Consider the following 22,592-nt stretch of genomic DNA (forward strand, 5'->3'; position numbering starts at 1 on the left):
GAGCTTTACATCCTCTAAGTCACAAAAACTGGATTCAACTGACAAGAGACGCAGGACCACAGGAGCTTTATACGTGAACAGGAAGTAGCGAGAGAGAAAAACTAGTTGAGAGAGGGAGAAGGAAAGAAAATAGAATAAGGAGGGAAAGCGGGTGAAAGTAAGAGTGAGGTAAAAGATGAAGCGAAAAGGAGTTGAAGACGAAGAAAGGTATTACTGAACTAAGAAGAGATGTAGATGTACAAGAAAGCAAAATAGGCGCAGGCGTGGCTGTGTGGCAAGAAGCTTGCTTCCCAACCACATATTTCCGGGTTCAGTCCCACTGCGTGACACCTTGAGCAAGTGTCTTCTACTATAGCCTCGGGCTGTCCAAAGCTTTGTGAGTGGATTTGGTAGACGGAAATTGAAAGAAACCCATCGTATATGCGTGTGTATGTGTGTGTATTTGTGTGTTTGTGTCTGTTTACCCCCCCATCCCAATCAATTCCTAAGTTTTCTCCAACTGAGGGGTTAGGCAAAAGAGACAGATATAAGTACCAGGATTAGAAAGAATAAGTCTTGGGGTCGATTTCTTCGAGTAAAAGGCGGTGCTCTAGTATGGCCACAGGCAAAATGACTGAAACAAGTAAAAGAATGGAAGAATTCATGTAAACCTGTTGGTGATATGGTACCAAGTTCCAATATGAAACGTTGTGCCTTCTGTTTTCTAGACTGTGGATCCTTGGTGTAGAGACATGCTACACTTTGGTAAGTGATTGATGGAATGGTTTATTGTGCTGAAGTGGGTGGCGACAGGTTGGCTTGGCATGCATAGTAGTATGCTTCGAAAGAGTCTAAGTTACAATATCACATTACCCAGAATTCTATCATTTGCAAACGTTACAACGGTCTTTATTTTGGAGAAATAGGCCGAAGCCTTGCAAATCACTTCCGGAGCACATTCAAACAATTCTACTACGTATACCGGGCTAATTCGTCGATATCAACCAGTGTAAACAGTGTGTTGAGGTATGTCCCTGTATGTCAAAAGGAATACTTAGCCATAGGATAGAAAAATAACAAACTGAAATAAGTAATGGGATCAATGTAGATCGAAGTCTAATTAATTATTAAAACTAGTTCACAAGCAACAGAGTATAGAAGCTAACCTCATTTCACTAACTGAGAAAAACATTATATGCATTATGAATCACCAGGAAGGTTTTCAAACAGCTTAATTGCTGATTTTACACTGATACATCAGAGATAGTCGTATTGTATTTTCTCCGACCCTTGACGTTCCAAGTTCAAATCGCGCAGAGATCGACTTTGCCTTTCGTCCGCTCAGTGTTGATAAAATAAAGTAGCTGTTAGGTACTGAGGTCAGTGCTATGGGCTAAATTTCTGACCCTAGAATTGCCAGCCTTGTGTCCAAATTTGAAGCATAAGCGGTGAGCAGACAGCATCGTTAGCGCATGAGACAAAATGCCTAGCGGTGTTTATTCCGGGGCTTTACGTTCTGACTTCTAATACCGGTGAGGTTTATTTAACGTTCCATCGCCTCGGGATCGATACAATAAACTACCAGTGGAGTATCGGGGTCACTGCGATTGGCTAATCTTGTTCCCTAAAATTGCCAGCCTTGTGTCAAAGTTTGACTTTTTCTTTCATCCTTTTGGAGTTGATAAATTAAGTACCAGTGAAACACTGAGATCGATGTCATCGGTTTGTCCCATCCCCCAAAATTTCAGGGCTTGTGCCTACGACAGAATGGATTATTGAGTGAGAGAGCAGTGCATGCCATCAAAGTGACACTGGAGTAAAATATACGAGGCTCAATATACCCGTCATGACTACCCGTCTTTTAAGAGCACACCAGGCACATGTATCACAACCATATGTGCGCGACATGGTGATCTCATATCAAGATGAATAGCGCATGACCTTGCAGATGGGCCCTGTTAGAATTTTCTTCAGGTCGAGTAGCATATCCTGCTCAAAAGGTCCCTGTATAAGGGTTTTTAAGGAAGAATAAAACGTCCATGTTTCCAGAGGTGAATTATATAAATCCCAAAGAATTCCTCTCGTCACATGGCTATGATGCTCCCCCACTACTTCTGCTCGTGATCAGAGATGTACGTATTGTCAGCCACTAAGGTCAAACGACTGACAAACAAATCTGTGGTAATGAGCAGAATATTTGCTGTAGCCCACCTTTTATACCAAGACAAAACGAAGTACAAGATAACACTTCCAATCAGTTAAGATCAAAAGCCAAGAGAGCCACTGCCTGGTACTGCATTAGGCCATTATTTTACCAAGCACAACTAAAGAAAAGTATTTATTTTTCGATTATTTTTTAACACAAACTTCGTGGAACGCAGTGGAAGTCTAGTGTATGGAAGCGACACATAGGGAGGACTATTCTGGGATATAGCTTTTTTTTCAGCTACTGTTTACATTAGATTCAAGATGGTTTCTACTCAGAGACGCACATGAGAATAACTACACAGAAAAGAAACAGAAATTCAAGGGAAAAAAATCAATGTCATAACTAGATTCCCTCGTCACACACACGGTAATATCATTTTAACATTTTAAACGTTAAACTGAATGGTTCGAATAACTCATTTAATGCCATCATCAAGATCTGCTTACAGAATTTGCCAAACAAAGAAAACGAGCCAATTTAAGTGAACGTGTTTTCAGTGGCACAAATGGTATTAGCCACACTAAAGAATTGAACATGACGAGGAAAAGAAGAGGAAAAGAGAGTTTTTCCTAATTTGAGAACTTTACCCAAGAGTGAGCAAAAACCGAAGGTATCTGGCCGATGTATGGAATAGCAGAGACAACAAAAATAGCCGGTCTATAGGCCCTACCCCGATTGGGGTAAGTCGGGCTTGTGGGGCAAGATAAGGACAGAGCGAGAAAGCATGCCGAACACGTATGATATAGACCCGTATATGGGACGACAAAATACGAAATTTGATGACGTTAATCCTTGTAGAATAGTAGGGGTCAGAATCAACAGTGAGAATTTTCAGCATTATCAAGCAAATCCTAATAATCTTTCAAAACCACAAGGATATTCTGAAGCTTCGCCTGTTGTGGGTAAGCGACGAAAGTAAAGTAATGAAGCTAGTGAGGAAAGGTTACAAGCGCAGTGGTTACCCGCATATGTTTAATAGCGATTAGATGGATCTTACCCGGAATGGCCTATAAGCAGAAAAATAAAACAGATACAATAGAAACAGCAACAGATAAAACACAAAATGACTACTGTCTAAGCACCTCCAGTCGTACGGAAGGGATTGCTTTCTCTTCAGTCCCTGAAGTTGTCGGTCTGGAACCCAAAGAATGCTCTTCGTCTTTAGTATTACAACCTCGTCGTCTAGCGGTTATAGGGAACAGATAAAGTCTGGGTAGGCGTGGCAAACGGTTACAATAAAACGGAGCGAAAAGATATGGTCAAACAGGAGGTAAGACACAAAACGAACACCCTTCAGCCACGGAGAAATTCAACTTTACTACTTGTTTTGGTATATATTGTTAATTATATCGCATTCAATTATGTCGTTTTTTGATTAGATACGTTTATTGAAATATTTTGTTTAATTTTCATTCAAATTAATGTCTCAATACAGTTTATGATGTCTTTCATACGCCACTGGTTACCTTCTGTAACTTTACATCACCATATGTTCATAAAATTTGGATATTTCAAAAACATGGAAACGCGTTTTTGCATATATGAATTGGCCATGGTAGAAATTAAAAGAAATGGTCATCACTTTTGAAATTGCTGAAAACAGGAAGTTCCTCTTTCGCCAACCCATTTTAACTTTTTCAATTCTCGCGTGAAAAGGAAAGTGAGGGTAGCGAGGTAAGTGTTGCCTCGCAGCAAATTTGTTGAAAGGGGGATGAGAGTGGTGAGCATAGTCAAGGCGAACGGGTATGCTCTGAACATACACCCGTAGATGGGTGGTGGAAAGCTAGAAGAGGGCGTTTGCCTTAATGGTCAGGGTGACCGCCCCTTTTCGGGATTTCCTTGGGTAATCCTTGAATGTCTCCCTCTTTGGGGGGAATTATTCCTACTTTGAATATTTTGTTTCTTCATTCTTTTTAATTTTTACTTTTATACACTTTTACGTATCAGCAGTCTGTGTTGTTCTGTTTTTCATCATCAGTCATTGGTTAATAAAGAAACTATACTAATTATTACTATTACTGAGTGAGAGAGCAGCACATGCCATCAAAGTGACGTTGGAGTACAAAGCCCAATATACCCATCTTGACTAAACTGTCTGATAAAGGTACACCAGGCACATACATCACAACCATATGTGCGCGACATGATGATCTCATATCAAGATAAAGAGCGTATGAACTTGCAGGATGAGCCCAGTTAGATTTTTTTCAGGTCGAGTAGCCCATCCAGCTCAAAAGGTCCCTGAATAAGAGTTGTTTAAGAATGTTGAACAAATCACATATATTCCCAGAGACGAATTATTCAAACCCCATAGAATGCCTCTCAACACATTGTTATGATGCTCCCCCACTACTTCTGCTCGTGATGAGAGATGCACGTATCGTCAGCCACCAACGGCCATACTCAACTGGTTAAGGTTAAATAACTGGTATTGAGCAGAATATTTGCTGTAGCCCGTCATTTACAGCAAAGCAATATATGTAATTGATAACATTTCCAATCACTTAAGATCAGAAGCCATGAGAGCCAGTGCCTATTATTATTATTATTATTATTATTATTATTACTATTATTATTATTATTATTATCATTATTATTATTATTATTACTACTACTACTATTACTACTGCTACAAGTAAAGGTGGTGATGGTGGTGGTGGTTTTAATAATTGTAGCAGCCGCAGCAAACGAACGTTTGTTCAGCAAATGTACATGTTAGAATTATGAATATATTAAGAATAGCAAGATATATCTCTTCTGATATGTAAATATTAAACTTTGAAAAATAAGTCATTTAGGGCTTAACTCATAGTGATATAACTTTTAAGGTTAATTCTCTGCGAAAAAATAATTAACTATATATATATATATATATATATATATATATATATATATATGAAAAATAATTTAAGATTAGCTCGGACAAATACACACGCATATGTCTGTGTAGCTAATGTATATGTGTGTGCGTGTGTATGCTTGCACGTGTGTTCCTGAATATATATAAGAGTATATACGTACATTAATACATATATATGTATAAGTGTATATATATATATATATGTATGTATAAGAGTATATTAATACACACACATATATATATATATATATATATATATATATATATATATATATATATATACATATATATATGTATGTATAAGAGTATATTAATACACACACACACACACACATATATATATATATATATAATATATATATATATATATATATATATATATATATATATATATATATATTGTTATATTTCGGAATGGTCATTTTGCCAGTTTAGCCACATAAAAAAATCTTGCACAACACATATTTAAACGTATATATATATATATATATATGAGAGGTATTAAGTTTATTCAATGTGTTATGATTAAAAATACTGTGGAGATCATTATGTAATATGCATTTTATGATGGAAATGGCTATATCGTTGTTATTATCCGTGTCTTTGATTTGTCACTCACACGTTGTTGAAACTATTGTATATCACGGAATAGATGTCATAGCTGCAGCTCCATTATTCACCTATATATCTTTGCGTCATTTTAATATCTAGAACGGGCAGCCTATTATTGAGTTAATCGGACGGATAATCAGTCGACATAATTGTTACTTTAATGTGGGACAAGTCTATGTGATGGATGCCATAAATGGTACACTCTCTAGTGAGCGGACACAGCTTTATGACGTTGCTTTTATCTTGAAATTTGCGGCGCAAAACTGATTGTCACAAACTGCGACGAAAGAAATTTTACAAACCAGTTTATGTATTTATGTATGCATTCATTAAGCAGTTATGTATATATTTTGTATTTTGTTAGCAGTTGCTTATACTCCATGAAATCGCCAAAAAATACGCTGATGAAAAACTACAGAAATCAAACGAAGGCAAAATCAGGTTAAGACAATCTACTAACATACATTTATGTATTTGTGCATTCATTCATTAAGCAGTTGTAAATGCATGTTAATAGATTGTCTCAACCTGATTTTGCCTTCGTTTGATTTCTGTAGTTTTTAATGAGAGTTTTAACGGTTATTTCAAGCAGGTAGACATACTTAGTATGTCCTTTGATTAATTTTAATCCCTCGGCTATTTAATGCTATTTTTGGCCTGCTATCACCTGTGTCATTGATTCTGTTATTATCATTTTTTTAAATAGTTACATAGGAAAATAAAAGAATTAATGACACCTTCGCAAATTAATATATATATATATATATATATATATATATATATAGTAAGTAATTAAGGGTTCAGTAATTACGTGCTTTGGTTTTACTGGGATCTCCCTTTTAAGTAGAAAGAATAGCCAAAACTTTTTGACTGCTATTTCTAAATTCGGTGTGTGGTGAGGCAAATCGTTGCTGAACCCTTAATTACTTAGTATTACTTAAACCTTCCTTGAATGGGTCTTTTACATGCCGAACTCTACTTGGTGAAATTAATGATTATTTCTAAATTAATTAATTTCACCCTTTATTATTATTATTATTATTATATATATATATATATATACATATATATATATATATTATATATATATATATATATATATATATATATATATACATATATATATATATATACTTATATATATATTATATATATATAAATTATTACATTATATAAAAGGGCTTAGTAAAACAAATTACTTTGCCACATACTGAACTCATTAGAAATAGTAGCTAAAAAAAACTTTTTTAAAACTATTTCTAATACTTAAAGAAAATCTCTCTCATATAGTGTTTGCTCAATTCAACTCACGAAAGTATGGGGGTAAAGACATTAAAAAATCAAATGCAAAGGTTATTTGAGAACGTACGTTTCAAGATTAGTCAACTCGAAATTTCTATCATCAGCTCAGAACTCCTTGGTTTGGATTTGAAAACACTGAAAGTGGGAGCATACCCTTTCGGCTTCTTATCGCTTCTGAAGATCTGCTCGAAACTAACAGTGCCAGCAAACCCAAAATATGCAAGCGAAGAATTTCTGCTCTCCCCTTTCCACCAGCGTGGGTTAAAATCAGTAAACACTATGCTTTTTCGGTAAAATCCGAAGCATTAAATAGAGAGAGATGAATTATAATTTCAACAATTGAGGGTAAAATTAATTAATTATTAATCAATTTCACCAAGTATTCAGTATGTAAAGGGACCATTTAAGGCGAATTCAAATTATTACATTATATAAAATGAGTTCAGTATGTGGCAAAGTAATTTATTTTACTAAGCCCTTTTATATAATGTAATAATTTGAATTCACCTTAAATGGTCCCTTTACATACTGAATACTTGGTGAAATTGATTAATAATTAATTAATTTTACCCTCAATTGTTGAAATTATAATTCATCTCTCTCTATTTAATGCTTCGGATTTTACCGAAAAAGCATAGTGTTTACTGATTTTAACCCACGCTGGTGGAAAGGGGAGAGCAGAAATTCTTCGCTTGCATATTTTGGGTTTGCTGGCACTGTTAGTTTCGAGCAGATCTTCAGAAGCGATAAGAAGCCGAAAGGGTATGCTCCCACTTTCAGTGTTTTCAAATCCAAACCAAGGAGTTCTGAGCTGATGATAGAAATGTCGAGTTGACTAATCTTGAAACGTACGTTCTCAAATAAGCTTTGCATTTGATTTTTTAATGTTTTTACCCCCATACTTTCGTGAGTTGAATTGAGCAAACACTATATGAGAGAGATTTTCTTTAAGTATTAGAAATAGTTTTAAAAAAGTTTTTTTAGCTACTATTTCTAATGAGTTCAGTATGTGGCAAAGTAATTTATTTTACTAAGCCCTTTTATATAATGTAATAATTTGAATTCGCCTTAAATGGTCCCTTTACATACTGAATACTTGGTGAAATTGATTAATAATTAATTAATTTTACCCTCAATTGTTGAAATTATATATAATATATATATATATATATATATATATATACATATATATATATATAATATATATATATATATATATATATATATACATATATATATATACATATATATACATATATATATATATATATATATATATATATTATATATATATATATATGTATATGTATATATATATGTATGTATGTATGTATGTATGTATGTATAAAATTTTGGCCCAGTACTTTTCTCAGAATGAGTGCGTTCTTCATAAAATTTGAAGAAATAGGGAGAGAGAGAGAGAGAGAGAGAGAGAGAGTAATATCATATATGAATATCTGTTGATGCATTGAGAACATATAACGTACATGGTATATGGATTTGCATTTATTACTCTAATTACTTATAAACTTATAAAAGAGAGCAATTTTACTTATCTTGTTTAACTCGTATTTTCTTAGGTAAGCATAAGTTTATGAATATGTGTGTGTGTGTGTGTGTGTGTGTGTGAGTAATCGCTAGTTAGGGAATATATATATATATTGGGGGGTTTTCTCTGCTATTGCCTTTCAGAAGCTAAAAGACATCTATTGTACAGTTGGACTAAACATTAAATGTTTATTCAGGCTTTAACTTGTCTTTGAATTCTCTATCTTAAGTAACCGGACACAGCTTCTTTGAACTTGCTACTCCCTGGAATGTGAGTGCGTGTGCGGGTGCGTGCATCTATATTTATACACGTATTTATATCTATATTTATATATATGCAAATATGTATGTATGATTAATATAGCTGCCTTATTAGAGTTAATTAATTTTTTTATTTCAACAGTAAACTCAAATATTCTTTCATTCTATTCATTTTTCTTACGCACCCTTTTTTTTAAAAAAAAACATTTGATTTCAGATGGTCTCAAAACGGGTTTTATTTCTATTATGAATCTTCATTATATTATCAATGATGAATTTCACGGCAATCGGAGCTCTAAGTAAAATGTTGACATTTCATCACTTTAATAATATGAAACAAATTCTTACTCATGCTGCTTAGTAGAAAAATATATATATATTCAATTTGCTATCACTATTAATATTACATACAATGGAAAAATATTCTAATCTATGTATTTCTTTACCGAATATAATGGCAATTAAAATACACAATAAAAGTAATTTTAGTTTCATACTGGTGTGGAAGTATGTTTGTATAAGCGTGTGTGCGTATGTCCGTGTATATAAATGCAATACCATTTTTGTTGTTGGATTGCCGAGGCAAGAGACAAGCAGCACAGATAAGTTCAACACAACAATGAAGCTGAAGGAATATGAAGAAATACTGAATGAAAATGTTGAAAATTGAAAGTTAGTAAAAATATAACTGTAAATATAACAAGCGAAGATAACTCACAGATTGTTGATATATCGTTCACAAATATTAGCACCAACAGTACAAATTATTCAGTGCAAATCACACAGAAGTTAAAATCAATCAGATCAATAATAATAATGATGATAATAATAATGATAATAATAATAACAATAATAATAATAATAATAATAATATTAATAATAATAATAATAATAATAATAATAATAATAATAACAATAACAATAATAATCTTTTCTACTCTAGGCACAACGCCCGAAATAATAATAATCGTTCCGAATTTTGGCACAAGACCAACAATTTTGGCACAAGACCAACAATTTTACTGGAGAGTGACTTAAGTCGATTATAATGACTCCAGTATTTGACTGGTACTAAAACTATAGACCTCACCCCACCAAAAAGATGAAAGACGTATTCGACCTCAGCGGATATTGAGCCCAGAACGCAGTAGGTCGGAAGAAATACCGTTATACCAATAATTTTTTGCTTTGTTTCTGGAGGAGGCACAAGGCCTGAAATTTGCAGGGTCGAATTAATCAATAGCATCGATTCAAGTATTTTTTTAAATACTTGACTTTTATCGCGCTCATAGGAATAAAAAACAAAGTAGATATCCGCAGTATTTGAATTGAAGATGTAAAGAGATAGTCTGAATAAATACTGTACGGAATTTCTTACCAATCTACAAACGATTCTGCCTACCCGCCGATCTAATATCATTATTGTTATTATTATTAATAAAAATGGTAATAAAAATAATGTTAATAATAATAATGGTAATGATAATAATAATAATAATGGTAATAATAATAATAATAATAATAATAATAATAATAATAATAATAATAATAATAATAATAATAATAATGGGTTCAAATTTTGCCACGAGGGCAACAATTTTGGGGGAGGATACTAGTCGATTACATAGACCCCGGTGTTCGACTGGTACTTATTTTATCGATCCCCGAAAGGATGAAAGGCAAAGTCGACCACGGCGAAAATTTTAACACCGAACGTAAAACGAACGAAATGCCGCTAAGCATCTCGCCCGGCACGCTAACGATTCTTCCGGCTCGCCGCCTTAATAATAATAATAATAATAATATTAATAATAATAATAATAATAATAATATAATAATAATAATAATAATAACAATAACAATAATAATCTTTTCTACTCTAGGCACAACGCCCGAAATAATAATAATCGTTCCGAATTTTGGCACAAGACCAACAATTTTGACACAAGACCAACAATTTTACTGGAGAGTGACTTAAGTCGATTATAATGACTCCAGTATTTGACTGGTACTAAAACTATAGACCTAACCCCACCAAAAAGATGAAAGACGTATTCGACCTCAGCGGATATTGAGCCCAGAACGCAGTAGGTCGGAAGAAATACCGTTATACCAATAATTCTTTGCTTTGTTTCTGGAGGAGGCACAAGGCCTGAAATTTGCAGGGTCGAATTAATCAATAGCATCGATTCAAGTATTTTTTTAAATACTTGACTTTTATCGCGCTCATAGGAATAAAAAACAAAATAGATATCCGCGGTATTTGAATTGAAGATGTAAAGAGATAGTCTGAATAAATACTGTACGGAATTTCTTACCAATCTACAAACGATTCTGCCTACCCGCCGATCTAATATCATTATTGTTATTATTATTAATAAAAATGGTAATAAAAATAATGTTAATAATAATAATGGTAATGATAATAATAATAATAATGGTAATAATAATAATAATAATAATAATAATAATAATAATAATAATAATGGGTTCAAATTTTGCCACGAGGGCAACAATTTTGGGGGAGGATACTAGTCGATTACATAGACCCCGGTGTTCGACTGGTACTTATTTTATCGATCCCCGAAAGGATGAAAGGCAAAGTCGACCACGGCGAAAATTTTAACACCGAACGTAAAACGAACGAAATGCTGCTAAGCATCTCGCCCGGCACGCCGCCTTAATAATAATAATAATAATAATTATTATTATTATTATTATTATTATTATTATAATAAACTTGTTATTATCAAACTATAATGAGCATTATCAATAGCAACAATTTGTGGAAATTATCCATGACGTGTATGTCCGAATGGGATATTTTTGTGATGAGGAATGTTTCATTCATGAAGCCTCGTTCTGTTGAAAGGTTTCGATTTTCTGGGTTTTTTTTTTCTTTTTAAGACGAGAAACAAAATGAAGAACAAAAGACTGAGTAGCAGTTGGAGGAAGAGGATTATTAGCATATTCTGTAACCTTTCATGCATTTCGCAAAGGATATCAGTGATGTAAATTAAATGAAATTGTTTTCTTCATCAGGAATCGAAAAACGATTTTGCTGGGTAGTCATCTCATTATAACAGCGTCCCGCAGTATCAGAAAATTTGGCAGATTATATATATTTACACAAATCCGGTAGATTTTCATGTCCATTCCATCCTATAAAGAAAAATTGAAATATTACATACATACACACACACACGTATATATACTATTATTATTATTATTATTATTATTATTATTATTATTATTATTGAGTGAGAGAAAAGTGCGCGCCATCAAAATGACACTGGGATAAAATATACGAAGCCCAATATACCCATCATGACTACTCGTCTGATAAGGGTACACTAGGCACATGCATCACAACCATATTTGCACGACATGATGATCTCATATCAAGATAAACAGCACATGACCTTGCAGGTGGGGCCCAGTTAGAATTTTCTTCTGGTCGAGTAGCCCATCCCACTCAAAAGGTCCCTGAATAACGATTGTTTAACGATGTTGAACGAACCACCCATGTTTCCAGAGGTGAATTATCCAAACCTCTAAGAACTCCTTTCAGCACACGGCTATGATGCTTCCCCACTAGTTTTGCTCGTGGTCAGAGATGCACATATCGTCAGCCATTAAGGGACATTCTCAACTGGTTACGGTCAAACAACTGATAAGCATATCTTTGGTATTGAGCAGAATATTTGCCGTAGCCCATCTTTTATACCAAGACAAAACAATGTACATGATAACACTTCCAATCAGTTAAGATAAGAAGCCATGAGTGCCACTGTCTGGTACTGCATCAGGGCATTTATTATTATTATTATTATTATTATTATTATTATTATTATTATTATATTATAACAGTTTACATTCGGCTCCATGTAACTTAGAGTTACGTTGGTTCCTAAGACGAACCTCGCTCGTCAGGTTGAGGCAACCTAATAAAGTTCAAATCGGTTACAGATATTCGACTGCTCCTGGTCAGATGATATTGTATCATGTTGGTACTGATATTGAAGCGATATCAAATAGAAATCTCAGTCAGTGTTTCTCGGACCGTTTACTTGGTCAGAGTGTTGGGGTCGTCACGCAGTCCTAGAATCACAGATTGAGATTTCTGCTTGATATCGCTACTGCATCAATATCAATATCAATAACATCCTGTGACCTACCCCAACCAAGACGTGCTAGGTTCCTATAAGGGCTTTCCATGAAGCCGAATCAAAATGTTATTAAATAATACATATAACCCCAAACAAATTGTGCTGAGTTCCATTTTCTTTCGCTTTCCATTACTCTTTCCCCTAACCCTAACCCTAACCCACTCTTCTTCTCTTTCTCACACACACATGAACAAAATTAACGGCATGAATATTACCAAAAAATATTAGTTCGACGCTCAATGCTATATTAAGAAAATAGAAGAGACTTTGACGTTTCGAGTTTCAGTTATTCTTCAGCGCATCAGATAGACAGAAGGACGAAAGGCTGTGCTAGAAGGAAAGAAGACATGAATAACAAAGACATTTGTGTCACTCAGTGTCAAGTTAGAGTGAAAAAGACCACTGGAAGGGGATTAGAAAGTATGAAGATACTTAATACAGTAAAGAGTAGAGAATAATATTTTAGCTGTAATAGAAAATATTCTTTTTTTTTCTACTCTAGGCACAAGTCCCGAAATTTTGAGGGAGGGGGCCAGTCGATTAGATCGACTCCAGTACGCAACTGGTACTTAATTTATCGACCACGAAAGGATGAAAGGCAAAGTCGACCTCGGCGGAATTTGAACTCAGAACGTAAAGACAGATGAAATACCTATTTCTTTATTACCCACAAGGGGCTAAACATAGAGGGGACAAACAAGGACAGACATAGGTATTAAGTGCGTAACTGGTACTTAATTTATCGACCCTGAAAGGATGAAAGGCAATGTCGACCTCGGCGGAATTTGAACTCACAACGTAACGGCAGACGAAATACTGCTAAGCATTTCGCCCGGCGTGCTAACGTTTCTGCCAACTCGCCACCTTAGTAATAGAAAATATTCTTTTCTACTTTAGGCACAAGGCCTGAAGTTTTTGTGAGGGAGGGGGCCAGTCAATTAGATAGACCCCAGTACGCAACTGGTTCTTAATTTCTCGACCCCGAATATATGAAAGGCAAAGTCGACTTCGTCGGAATTTGAAGTCAGAATGTAAAGACCGATGAAATACCGCTAAGCATTTCGCCCGGCGAGCAAACGTTTCTTTTTTTTTTACTCTAGACACAAGGCTCGAAATCTTTGGAGAGGAGACCAGTCAATAAGATGAAAGGCAAATTTGAACTCAGACGAAATACTACTAAGCATTTCGCCTGGCGTGCTAACGTTTCTGCCAGCTTGCTGTCTTCAGCAGATAATATATCACGTCACCAAGTGAGAATTATCAGGCTTTAATATTTAAGATATCTTTTAGATATGTCGTGTAACCGTTTTACACCCAGACATCTGAGTTTGGTTTACGGATGGTTAAACGTCAGAGGATATCAAACATACAGCAAGTTCTATACCAGGTAGTTTACATACTACTGTATTATAGTCCAAACAGTATTAACTTAAAATAGGTTATCACAAGGCAGGTGTTATTGATAGAAAATATGCCGCGTATATGTTTAACGACACTCCGTTTAAACTTGGATAATTCAATAAAGCGATACTAAATAAGAGTAAAACCCTTTGTATAAAGCAAATGAAAACTGAATAGAATGTACATTACAAAATAGGAATAACTTTGAAAATGCAGCGTAATGTATGAAAAAACTTTTCTGAGAGTCATAACTTCTTGTGAAAGGCATTAAAACTTGCAGTTAATAAAACTGAATTGTTAGGATATTTTTTCGTCGAGAAATTTTTCATGTTTAGAATTGCTTTATGATTTCTGTAAGTTTATACTTAGAGGTAACTCTATTTGACATTTATGCCTTTTATAAAATATCTTTTACTGTGAAACGTGATAAATGGGGATTGCATAAAAGCTCGTCTCTACAGCCGTTTACGTTCATAGGTAATACAATTAATACCTGTTCCGATTTAATATCACCACCAAACCTTTGGGTGGCTCTTTCTGTTCTTTCCATCAGTCATGTAAGTCCCGAAAAATGCCATGGGCCCGACTCTTCCTCTGGTTAAGCTATTTCGGAGACGATATCAGTGTCTAATACAATAAATTACATGCTCAGTTCTGTTATGAAAGTTCGAGAAACCGTTACAATAATCACATAGTACGGTCGTAGTACAGCTGTACCATGCGAATTGGTTGACAGAAAAGTTACATCTTTTCTGTCTATTTATGAAAATCTCGAACTAGAAACTAACGGTGAGTATCACGATTATTCTTCCTAGATGTCAGCAATATCGACAATTTTGTTTACAACAAATTTTCGGTGATGTGAAATATATTTACAGAAAATACTTCACAGTTCGAAATTTTGTAAAAAAAATAATAATGTTTATAAAAATATTAATGGTGCCATAGAAAATAGAAACAGCGGTATTAATGCTTCTAACATATACAATATAGATTGTAGCTCTGATGTCTATACTAGCACAGGGATTACTGATACGCCTGATGACTCTGGGATCAATGTGAATGATACTACAATTGAAGGATGGAGAGATAATACCAGATATGATAATAACACATGCAATAGTAGTAGTAGAATTAATATTAAAAGAAATATTAATAATAATTGTATGAATATCAATAATATTAATAGTAGCAATTCTCCTTGTTGCAATTGTAGAGTTAAATTCCACTGTCCGTTATTAGGCCGATGTCTAATTCAAAACATAACCTATAAGCGTACAATCACAACTGTAGCTGGTAACGTTGTATATATAGGATGTTCAATAAATATGAAAAAAAATCTATTTATAACCATTTCTCATCTTTTAGGCTCAAACATAAGGTCAATTGTATGTCCTTATCTAGCAAGATTTGGGAACTGAAGGAAAGTGGAATCGAATTTAGCCTTAAATGGGATATTATAAGGAAAGGGCAGCCTTATAGAAATAGTCGATACGGTGCGAGCTGTGCTCTATGGAAACTTATGAAATTTTTAAGTATAGGGATAAGAGCAGCATTATTAATAATATATTAGACCTCTTAGGTCTAATATATTATTAATTATGCTGCTCTTGTCCCTATACATGTCTACATGGGTTCACCCGTACATTTAAATATTTTCGAAATTAGCGTTTAAAGGTGCTACACTTAAACCTGGATAAGGAAATTACTTTTTAGTATCATATCTGATATGAACTTACCCCCTAGTATTATATATAATGTTATATATATTTTCTTACTATTTTCTATAATTTCTTATTATTTTGTTTTCTTGTTTTGACACTTTTACCTATTAACCTCCTATAAGTTATTTATGTTCTTAAAGAGAGATTTAAACCTTCTAGTTACTTAAGTCTATGAGAGTTGATTATAACATACCCATAATACAATACAAATATTTGTGTATATTTGCATGTGTGCACATAGTTAAATATGTGTATGTATCTGTGCACAACTTATTTTTTCCGATTCTTTTTTGATTCTTAGCTTATAATTAATATAAAGTTAGTATGATTTATCGCCCCAGTATTTCATAAATAAATACCCTGAGCAATCTTTATAGAAACCACCTAATATGTAAATAATTATGTTGAAATTTTGTATATATACACATTTTATCTATTCTGGTTATAATATCATTTTTAGTAATCTTAAATTCTATCTTTATACATAATAACAATATTGTTTATAGACAATCATCCATAGTACCCCATGATAATTTCCGCTGTATTAACATCATAGGTTTTATTGCCGTCTTACCCCTTTAACTGGTAATTAACATCTTGATATGGGGTCTTCCAGCCTCCTTCATAGACAGTAACTTATACAAATCCTAAAATCCTGACAATATTTATGACCATACCCAACTATAAACGGTCAACTCACTTCTGCCCTCCATTCTAAACAGACACTGTCCTCTAGCCTTAGATTTGGGAGTTGATAAAAAAGACTAATAAATTGTAAATGAACCACAATCCTTTACAAGCTACGACCCTAACAAACTTTATACAGTTCTTAGAAGTGTAGTATATTCTTAGGTACATTTGTAGCAACATGGACTCTTTCCCTCATCATACACTATTAGAGAATTTTAGAAAAAAATATAATGTGTCCAACTGATTAAAAATTCTATTTATTTCTGCTGCTGAGGATAGCTCTGCATTTAAATTGACGTAATGATTGCAGTGTTCAAGTAAATGAAACCGCTTGAAACGGTCGTACTGCATCACCTCTTGATATCTTGTTGCATATTTTGGTTTCATTCACCGCATTGACATGGTACTTCAACTTAAGTACCTAATTCAATTGAATCTGAATTATATATATATATATATATATATATATATATACACATGTATATATATACACACACACACATATATATATATATATATATATACACATGTATATATACACACACACACAATATATATATATATATATATATACACATGTATATACACACACACACACACCACACATATATATATATATATATATATACACATGTATATATACACACACACATATATATATATATATATATATACACATGTATATATACACACACACACACACACACACACACACATATATATATATATAACCGTACGTACCTAAATACATACACGTGCACACATTCCCGGAATATAGTAAACAATTCATATGAATACGAGGTTGATGTTAGTATCACAAACATTCTACGATTATAGAAAATATATTAGAACTTTAAACATTTAAAAGTAAACATTTAATGTATCGTGTCTCCGTATTATATGATTACTGCCTCGAGCGCCACGTGTGATTCACTTACATGGAATATTTTGAAGACAACCATAAACCAATTTTAGGCAAATGTTTCAAGCTAAAGTTGAAGCCACAGCAACACCATTGGTCGTTCTTTACTAGAGATGAGAACTGCATTACTATCTCTATAAAGTTTGTTTCTGTCGCTCTTTTCCAAAAACTGCGTTCCCAAGACTTTCTTCATAGTTTTAATGATTACCAATGTGAAAAGGCTTCATCAGAACTCATATCTGTAGCTCCAGGTGAGAATAGTTGATACCAGCCAACTGTATGCCTGCTCAAATCCAAATTTTCTAATTTTACCACGATTTCTCCAAGGCATACTTTCTTATCGAAAGTTTTCTGTTTTTCCCAAACGTTAATCTGCAAGAAAAATATATTGAATTATTTTTTTTATTTACTAGCGTAGTACCGTCGATTGTTACAAAAGAAAAGTTATGGTCAGTTACATGAATTATACCCTGGACGTTGCAAGGCACAAAGCTTTCAATCAAATACTCCAAGAAATAAGTGCTATTTTAGAAAATAAGATCATAAACTTCAATGAATATTTACTTGAGACAATTTCATTTACTGATATTGCCTTCAAGCTTTACTATAAAATTCTGTATTAAATTATTTCAAATATAATGGATATTGTTTTAATAAATTTAAGTGAATGTAAATGTGGAAGATGGTGAAGTATACAATTAACTGATACTGGATAATTATTTTGCTATAATTCGAGAACATTACGCACTGGTTCTATTTCATTACTTTTATCAGTCAATTGGTTAATTGATTAATTAATTACTCGAGTGTTTGATTAACTGATCGGTCAGCCATTCAACCAGCTAGATTTTCTTGTCTTTTCGTCACCATTCGCGACCTTATTAATTACACACCCACAAGCGTAGTAACAAAAGGATTTAGATCTAGCTGATTGATTGACTGATTGATAATTCGAACGATTAATTAAACGATCGATTAGTTAATTGGCTAAGTGAGTAAGCAATCGACTTTTAATAATAAAAGAAGTAAAATAGAACCAGTGCATATGTTTATCATTGGCGCAATGACCCTCCGAGATACAACACAATTTGTTAAAATATATGAGTTCACATAAGAACCTTACAAACCAAATACGAGAAATAAATAATTATCTATTCATAAAAAAACACAAAGAGTGTCAAACGTATTCAGGTCGATTAAATTAATTCGTAATGGATAGAAATTGAGTGAATTCATATATTTAGAATGCTGGTATAAACGAAATATTTTCCATTAAGCTTTCACCTTTAAGTGTCTTCCAAGAGCATTACAGGCAGAATATTTTATCTTCTCTCTATAGCTTGGATTCACACCTTCTTTGTTCACACTCGTCTTCTTCTTCTGCATTGTTTTATTTCCTTGCATCAGATACGTTTTCACATAGGTTTCTTTCAAATAGAAAAAAAGGATCGTAAAAGTTCTTATCAGAAATAGCTTTTGGTACAAAAGCAAGATTTGAATAGATGGATAATTATATAGACAAAGGTGTGTTTAACTATCAGCCATCCTAGCTCTAAGCAGTAAGATTAATTAGTAATTAAACTTACACGGGATTGATGTCCATTAATGCTTATTCAACTCAAAATGTACGCAGAAATATATAACACACACGCACAGACGCTCTCTGACTCTTTCTCCACACACACACACACACTGACACTCACTCATGTCGTATTTGGTTACAAACAAAATAAATCATATTCCAACATTGTAGCAGAGTTTACACGTTCGTTTGGATACAGGTGATGACATTCTGTCATTGTGAATTAGTAACTTTGGCGTTTTACAATGCGATACAAGAGATACATAAGATATATTTATATGTATACATAAACAAATCTATATTGCCGAAGGCAATATACAGAAATATATATATATATATATATATATATATATATATATATATATATATATATATAATATATATATATATATATATATACATACATATATATGTATAATGGTATTAAACTCTAAACTCTATTCACAACGTAATATCTTAAGTTATTCATTCGTTTTTGATTATAGAAAAAAGAAATACGAATGCATTCATTCATCCGTTTTACCTTGTGGCGAAGATTTGTCGGGTCTTGATAAACCCTGAGCTGTGATTACACTGATTTCTAACTGACCCTTCGTAACTATAAAACCAAGTTTCATACATCCTTTCGTTTCATCACCTACAGAGACAAAAATTAGATATTGTATTAGATAAATCATATATAATATAGCTCAATGCGCAGAATCGTATCTTCTGCAAATATATTTCGATAACCACATATTGTGAATGTATATATTTAATCAGTTATTGTGTAAAACGTAATCAAAGTGGAAAAAAAAAGAATAAAACACACTAAACAGTGTGAAAATGAACACAATATAATATATAGCATTGGAACATAAAATACACATGTAAAAGAAAATATGTAGTGTGTTCAATTCTTTCATAGAAATCTCGCATTTCGATGCAAATAAGATGCTGTCCGCCTAGACTTATTTGCTGTGTTCCTGCCTGTTATGCTGGAGTTTTGGTTTTCCCAGTTAGCAATACTTTATACAAGGATGTGCCATCCAATGAGGAGGAATTTGAAGCTTTCGGATACAGGCAATAATTACCGACGTATTCGAATATATATGCATACACAATCATACAAAGACACATACACACACACAAATTCACTCACACACACACATACAGACACACTTACGTATAAATACACATATGCATACGTAAAGGAAAATGTATTCAATTGCTTAATTCCTTTTTACACATTCTCCATAAGAAAATTCTATGTTTGAATCAATGTCTAAAATTCATATGTATTTCTTCAACAAAATACTGACCTGGCTGTATGGCTTCGATCTGCCCTGGTCCTTGGCATGGCAACTCCGGTACATTATGAATATGTTGAAGTAAAGGTGAAGTCTGAGTACTGAAAGAGAGTGAGGTATACAGTTTTAACTTCTTTTCCGCAAGATATGTAAATGCACTATACGAGATGTCATTCACGTATGATGGCAATTACTATCCGTTACATCTCAAATATTCAGAAATCTGAGCCTGAGACCCCCTTCGGTCACGACACTGACCATGGGATTGTACCTAGAATGCTACCTTCCCAGGCACAAATCCGAGCAAGGTTGTTTATGGAAGACCAGCAGTCGCCCATGTATACCGGCCTCCCTTCTCCACGCCACCAGTTTTATCCAAGGGAAAGGCAAAGGCCGATACAGCTTGGCACCTGTGACGTCGCAAATCATTTGTACAGCTGAGTGAACTGGAGCAACGTGAAATAAAGTGTCTTGCTCAAGAACATAACACGCAGCCCGGTCCGGGATTCGAGCTCACAACCTCACGATCGTAACCTCGACGCTCTAACCACTGAGCCATGCGCCTTCACAAATACTTCAGAAATACTGACTGGATAATTTGATAATTCTCTAAGCAAACCTTAACAGTTAATTAAAAAATATATACCGTAAATCCTCGAGTATAATCCGCATTTTTTCCCAAGATTTAAAGGTCAAAATCACTAGTGCGTATTATACATGAGGTTAAAAAAAAAATTATTTTCTCAGCAATGTTCGAGTCTCTATTTACTGTCCCGCAATATTTATTCAGACGCATATTGTGATGTCGGGCGCGAAAATACCTTAAGCTAAGCCTGAAAGCAAGAAGTCATAAAAGAATCATCCATAACTTGCAGTAAGCAACATTAATTAAACGTTATTACTGTTATTACTGTTATTTCTTTATTTTCTGCCAACAAAATGCACAAAAAAGCTACACGTTTGCATTATGTTATATGTACAATAATAATAAAGGACGTCAGCGTATACATTTTTACAAACCAAAAACGTTATATAGGCCTCCTTGACTCAAGTTAGAGAAGAGGTGCGTATTATACACAAGGTTTAGGTTTTTCAGAGGTACAGCCCCCTAAAAATCCCCTGCGTATTATACTCAAGGGCGGACTATACTCGAGGATTTACGGTACCTGGAACTGGTTCTATTTCACTTCTTTTGATATTATCGCTTTCAAATTTTGGTACAAGGCCACTTTTAGGGGAGGGTGTAAGTCGATTACATCAATCATAGTGTTCAACAGGTAATTATTTTATCGATCTCGATTGAACGAAAGGCAAAGTCGATCTCAATGGAATTTGAACACAGACTGCAAAGACAGGCGAAAAGCCGCTAAGCATTTTGTGCGGCGTGCTAACGATTATACTGTCTCAAAAGGAATGAAACAGCCGGTGCGTGTGTTTATTGCGGGCATAACGCCGTTCCAGAGATACAATATATGTTTCAACACACGAGTTCATATCAAGAATCTTTCAAATCAAATGCAAAAGCTAAACTCTTCGGAATAAACTGATAGATCTTTGGAAGGTTGGCATCTTAAACAATGAACTTTTGTTCATTTGCTTCTTGATTGAAAAGTTAATGAAAAAGAAAAATATTCATATTTCGGGGAGCCGGCAGTACCAATTCTAATGATGGAGGACACGAATAAACAAAGAGAGGATTTATTTAGTAGATGCGAATGTCTTAAGTTTAGAGTTATAGTTGACAGCAAATTTTGAAATCGTAGAATGTGCATATAAATTATAATTTTTGGACTTGAGTATATAAAGCTTACATATTGGACTCTAAACCTCTTTTTAAATACACTAGATTTGATCGAGTACGTTATTTTTCATGGAAATGTATGTTATAGAGTAAATTTATTTTTTGTAGTTTCAGCTCATAGCTGTGGCCATGCTGGAGCACCGCTGTTTTGATGAACTGTTATTTTTAAGATCCTCCTCTAATATGTGGCATTTTGTGTAGAATGGAGTTTGATGTAGCTGGCTTCATTTGCACCTCTTGCCG

The 22,592-nt window shown here is 33.8% G+C and overlaps 1 protein-coding gene and 1 long non-coding RNA gene across 2 annotated transcripts in view; both read right to left on the minus strand.

Moving 5' to 3' along the window:
* The window catches only part of LOC118764255, a 5,057-nt gene extending 447 nt beyond the window's left edge, over window positions 1-4,610 (minus strand). Inside the window, exons 1-2 of the long non-coding RNA XR_005000056.1 lie at window positions 2,386-4,610; window positions 1-1,400 (exon numbers count right to left, since the gene is read on the minus strand). The exon at window positions 1-1,400 is cut by the window's left edge and continues 447 nt beyond it. This is a non-coding gene — a long non-coding RNA (uncharacterized LOC118764255). The remainder of the gene's footprint in view (window positions 1,401-2,385) is intronic.
* A 7,007-nt stretch (window positions 4,611-11,617) lies between these two features.
* LOC115214425 (regulating synaptic membrane exocytosis protein 1-like) overlaps window positions 11,618-22,592 on the minus strand; it is a 140,295-nt gene continuing 129,320 nt past the window's right edge. The window contains exons 15-19 of the mRNA XM_036504804.1: window positions 20,561-20,649; window positions 19,783-19,896; window positions 18,962-19,104; window positions 17,694-18,049; window positions 11,618-11,933 (exon numbers count right to left, since the gene is read on the minus strand). Of these exons, the coding sequence (XP_036360697.1) occupies window positions 17,882-18,049; window positions 18,962-19,104; window positions 19,783-19,896; window positions 20,561-20,649 (514 nt within the window). The 3' untranslated portion in view covers window positions 11,618-11,933; window positions 17,694-17,881. The remainder of the gene's footprint in view (window positions 11,934-17,693; window positions 18,050-18,961; window positions 19,105-19,782; window positions 19,897-20,560; window positions 20,650-22,592) is intronic.

This window comes from Octopus sinensis, linkage group LG7, assembly GCF_006345805.1.
Source record: "Octopus sinensis linkage group LG7, ASM634580v1, whole genome shotgun sequence".
NCBI lineage: Eukaryota > Metazoa > Mollusca > Cephalopoda > Octopoda > Octopodidae > Octopus > Octopus sinensis.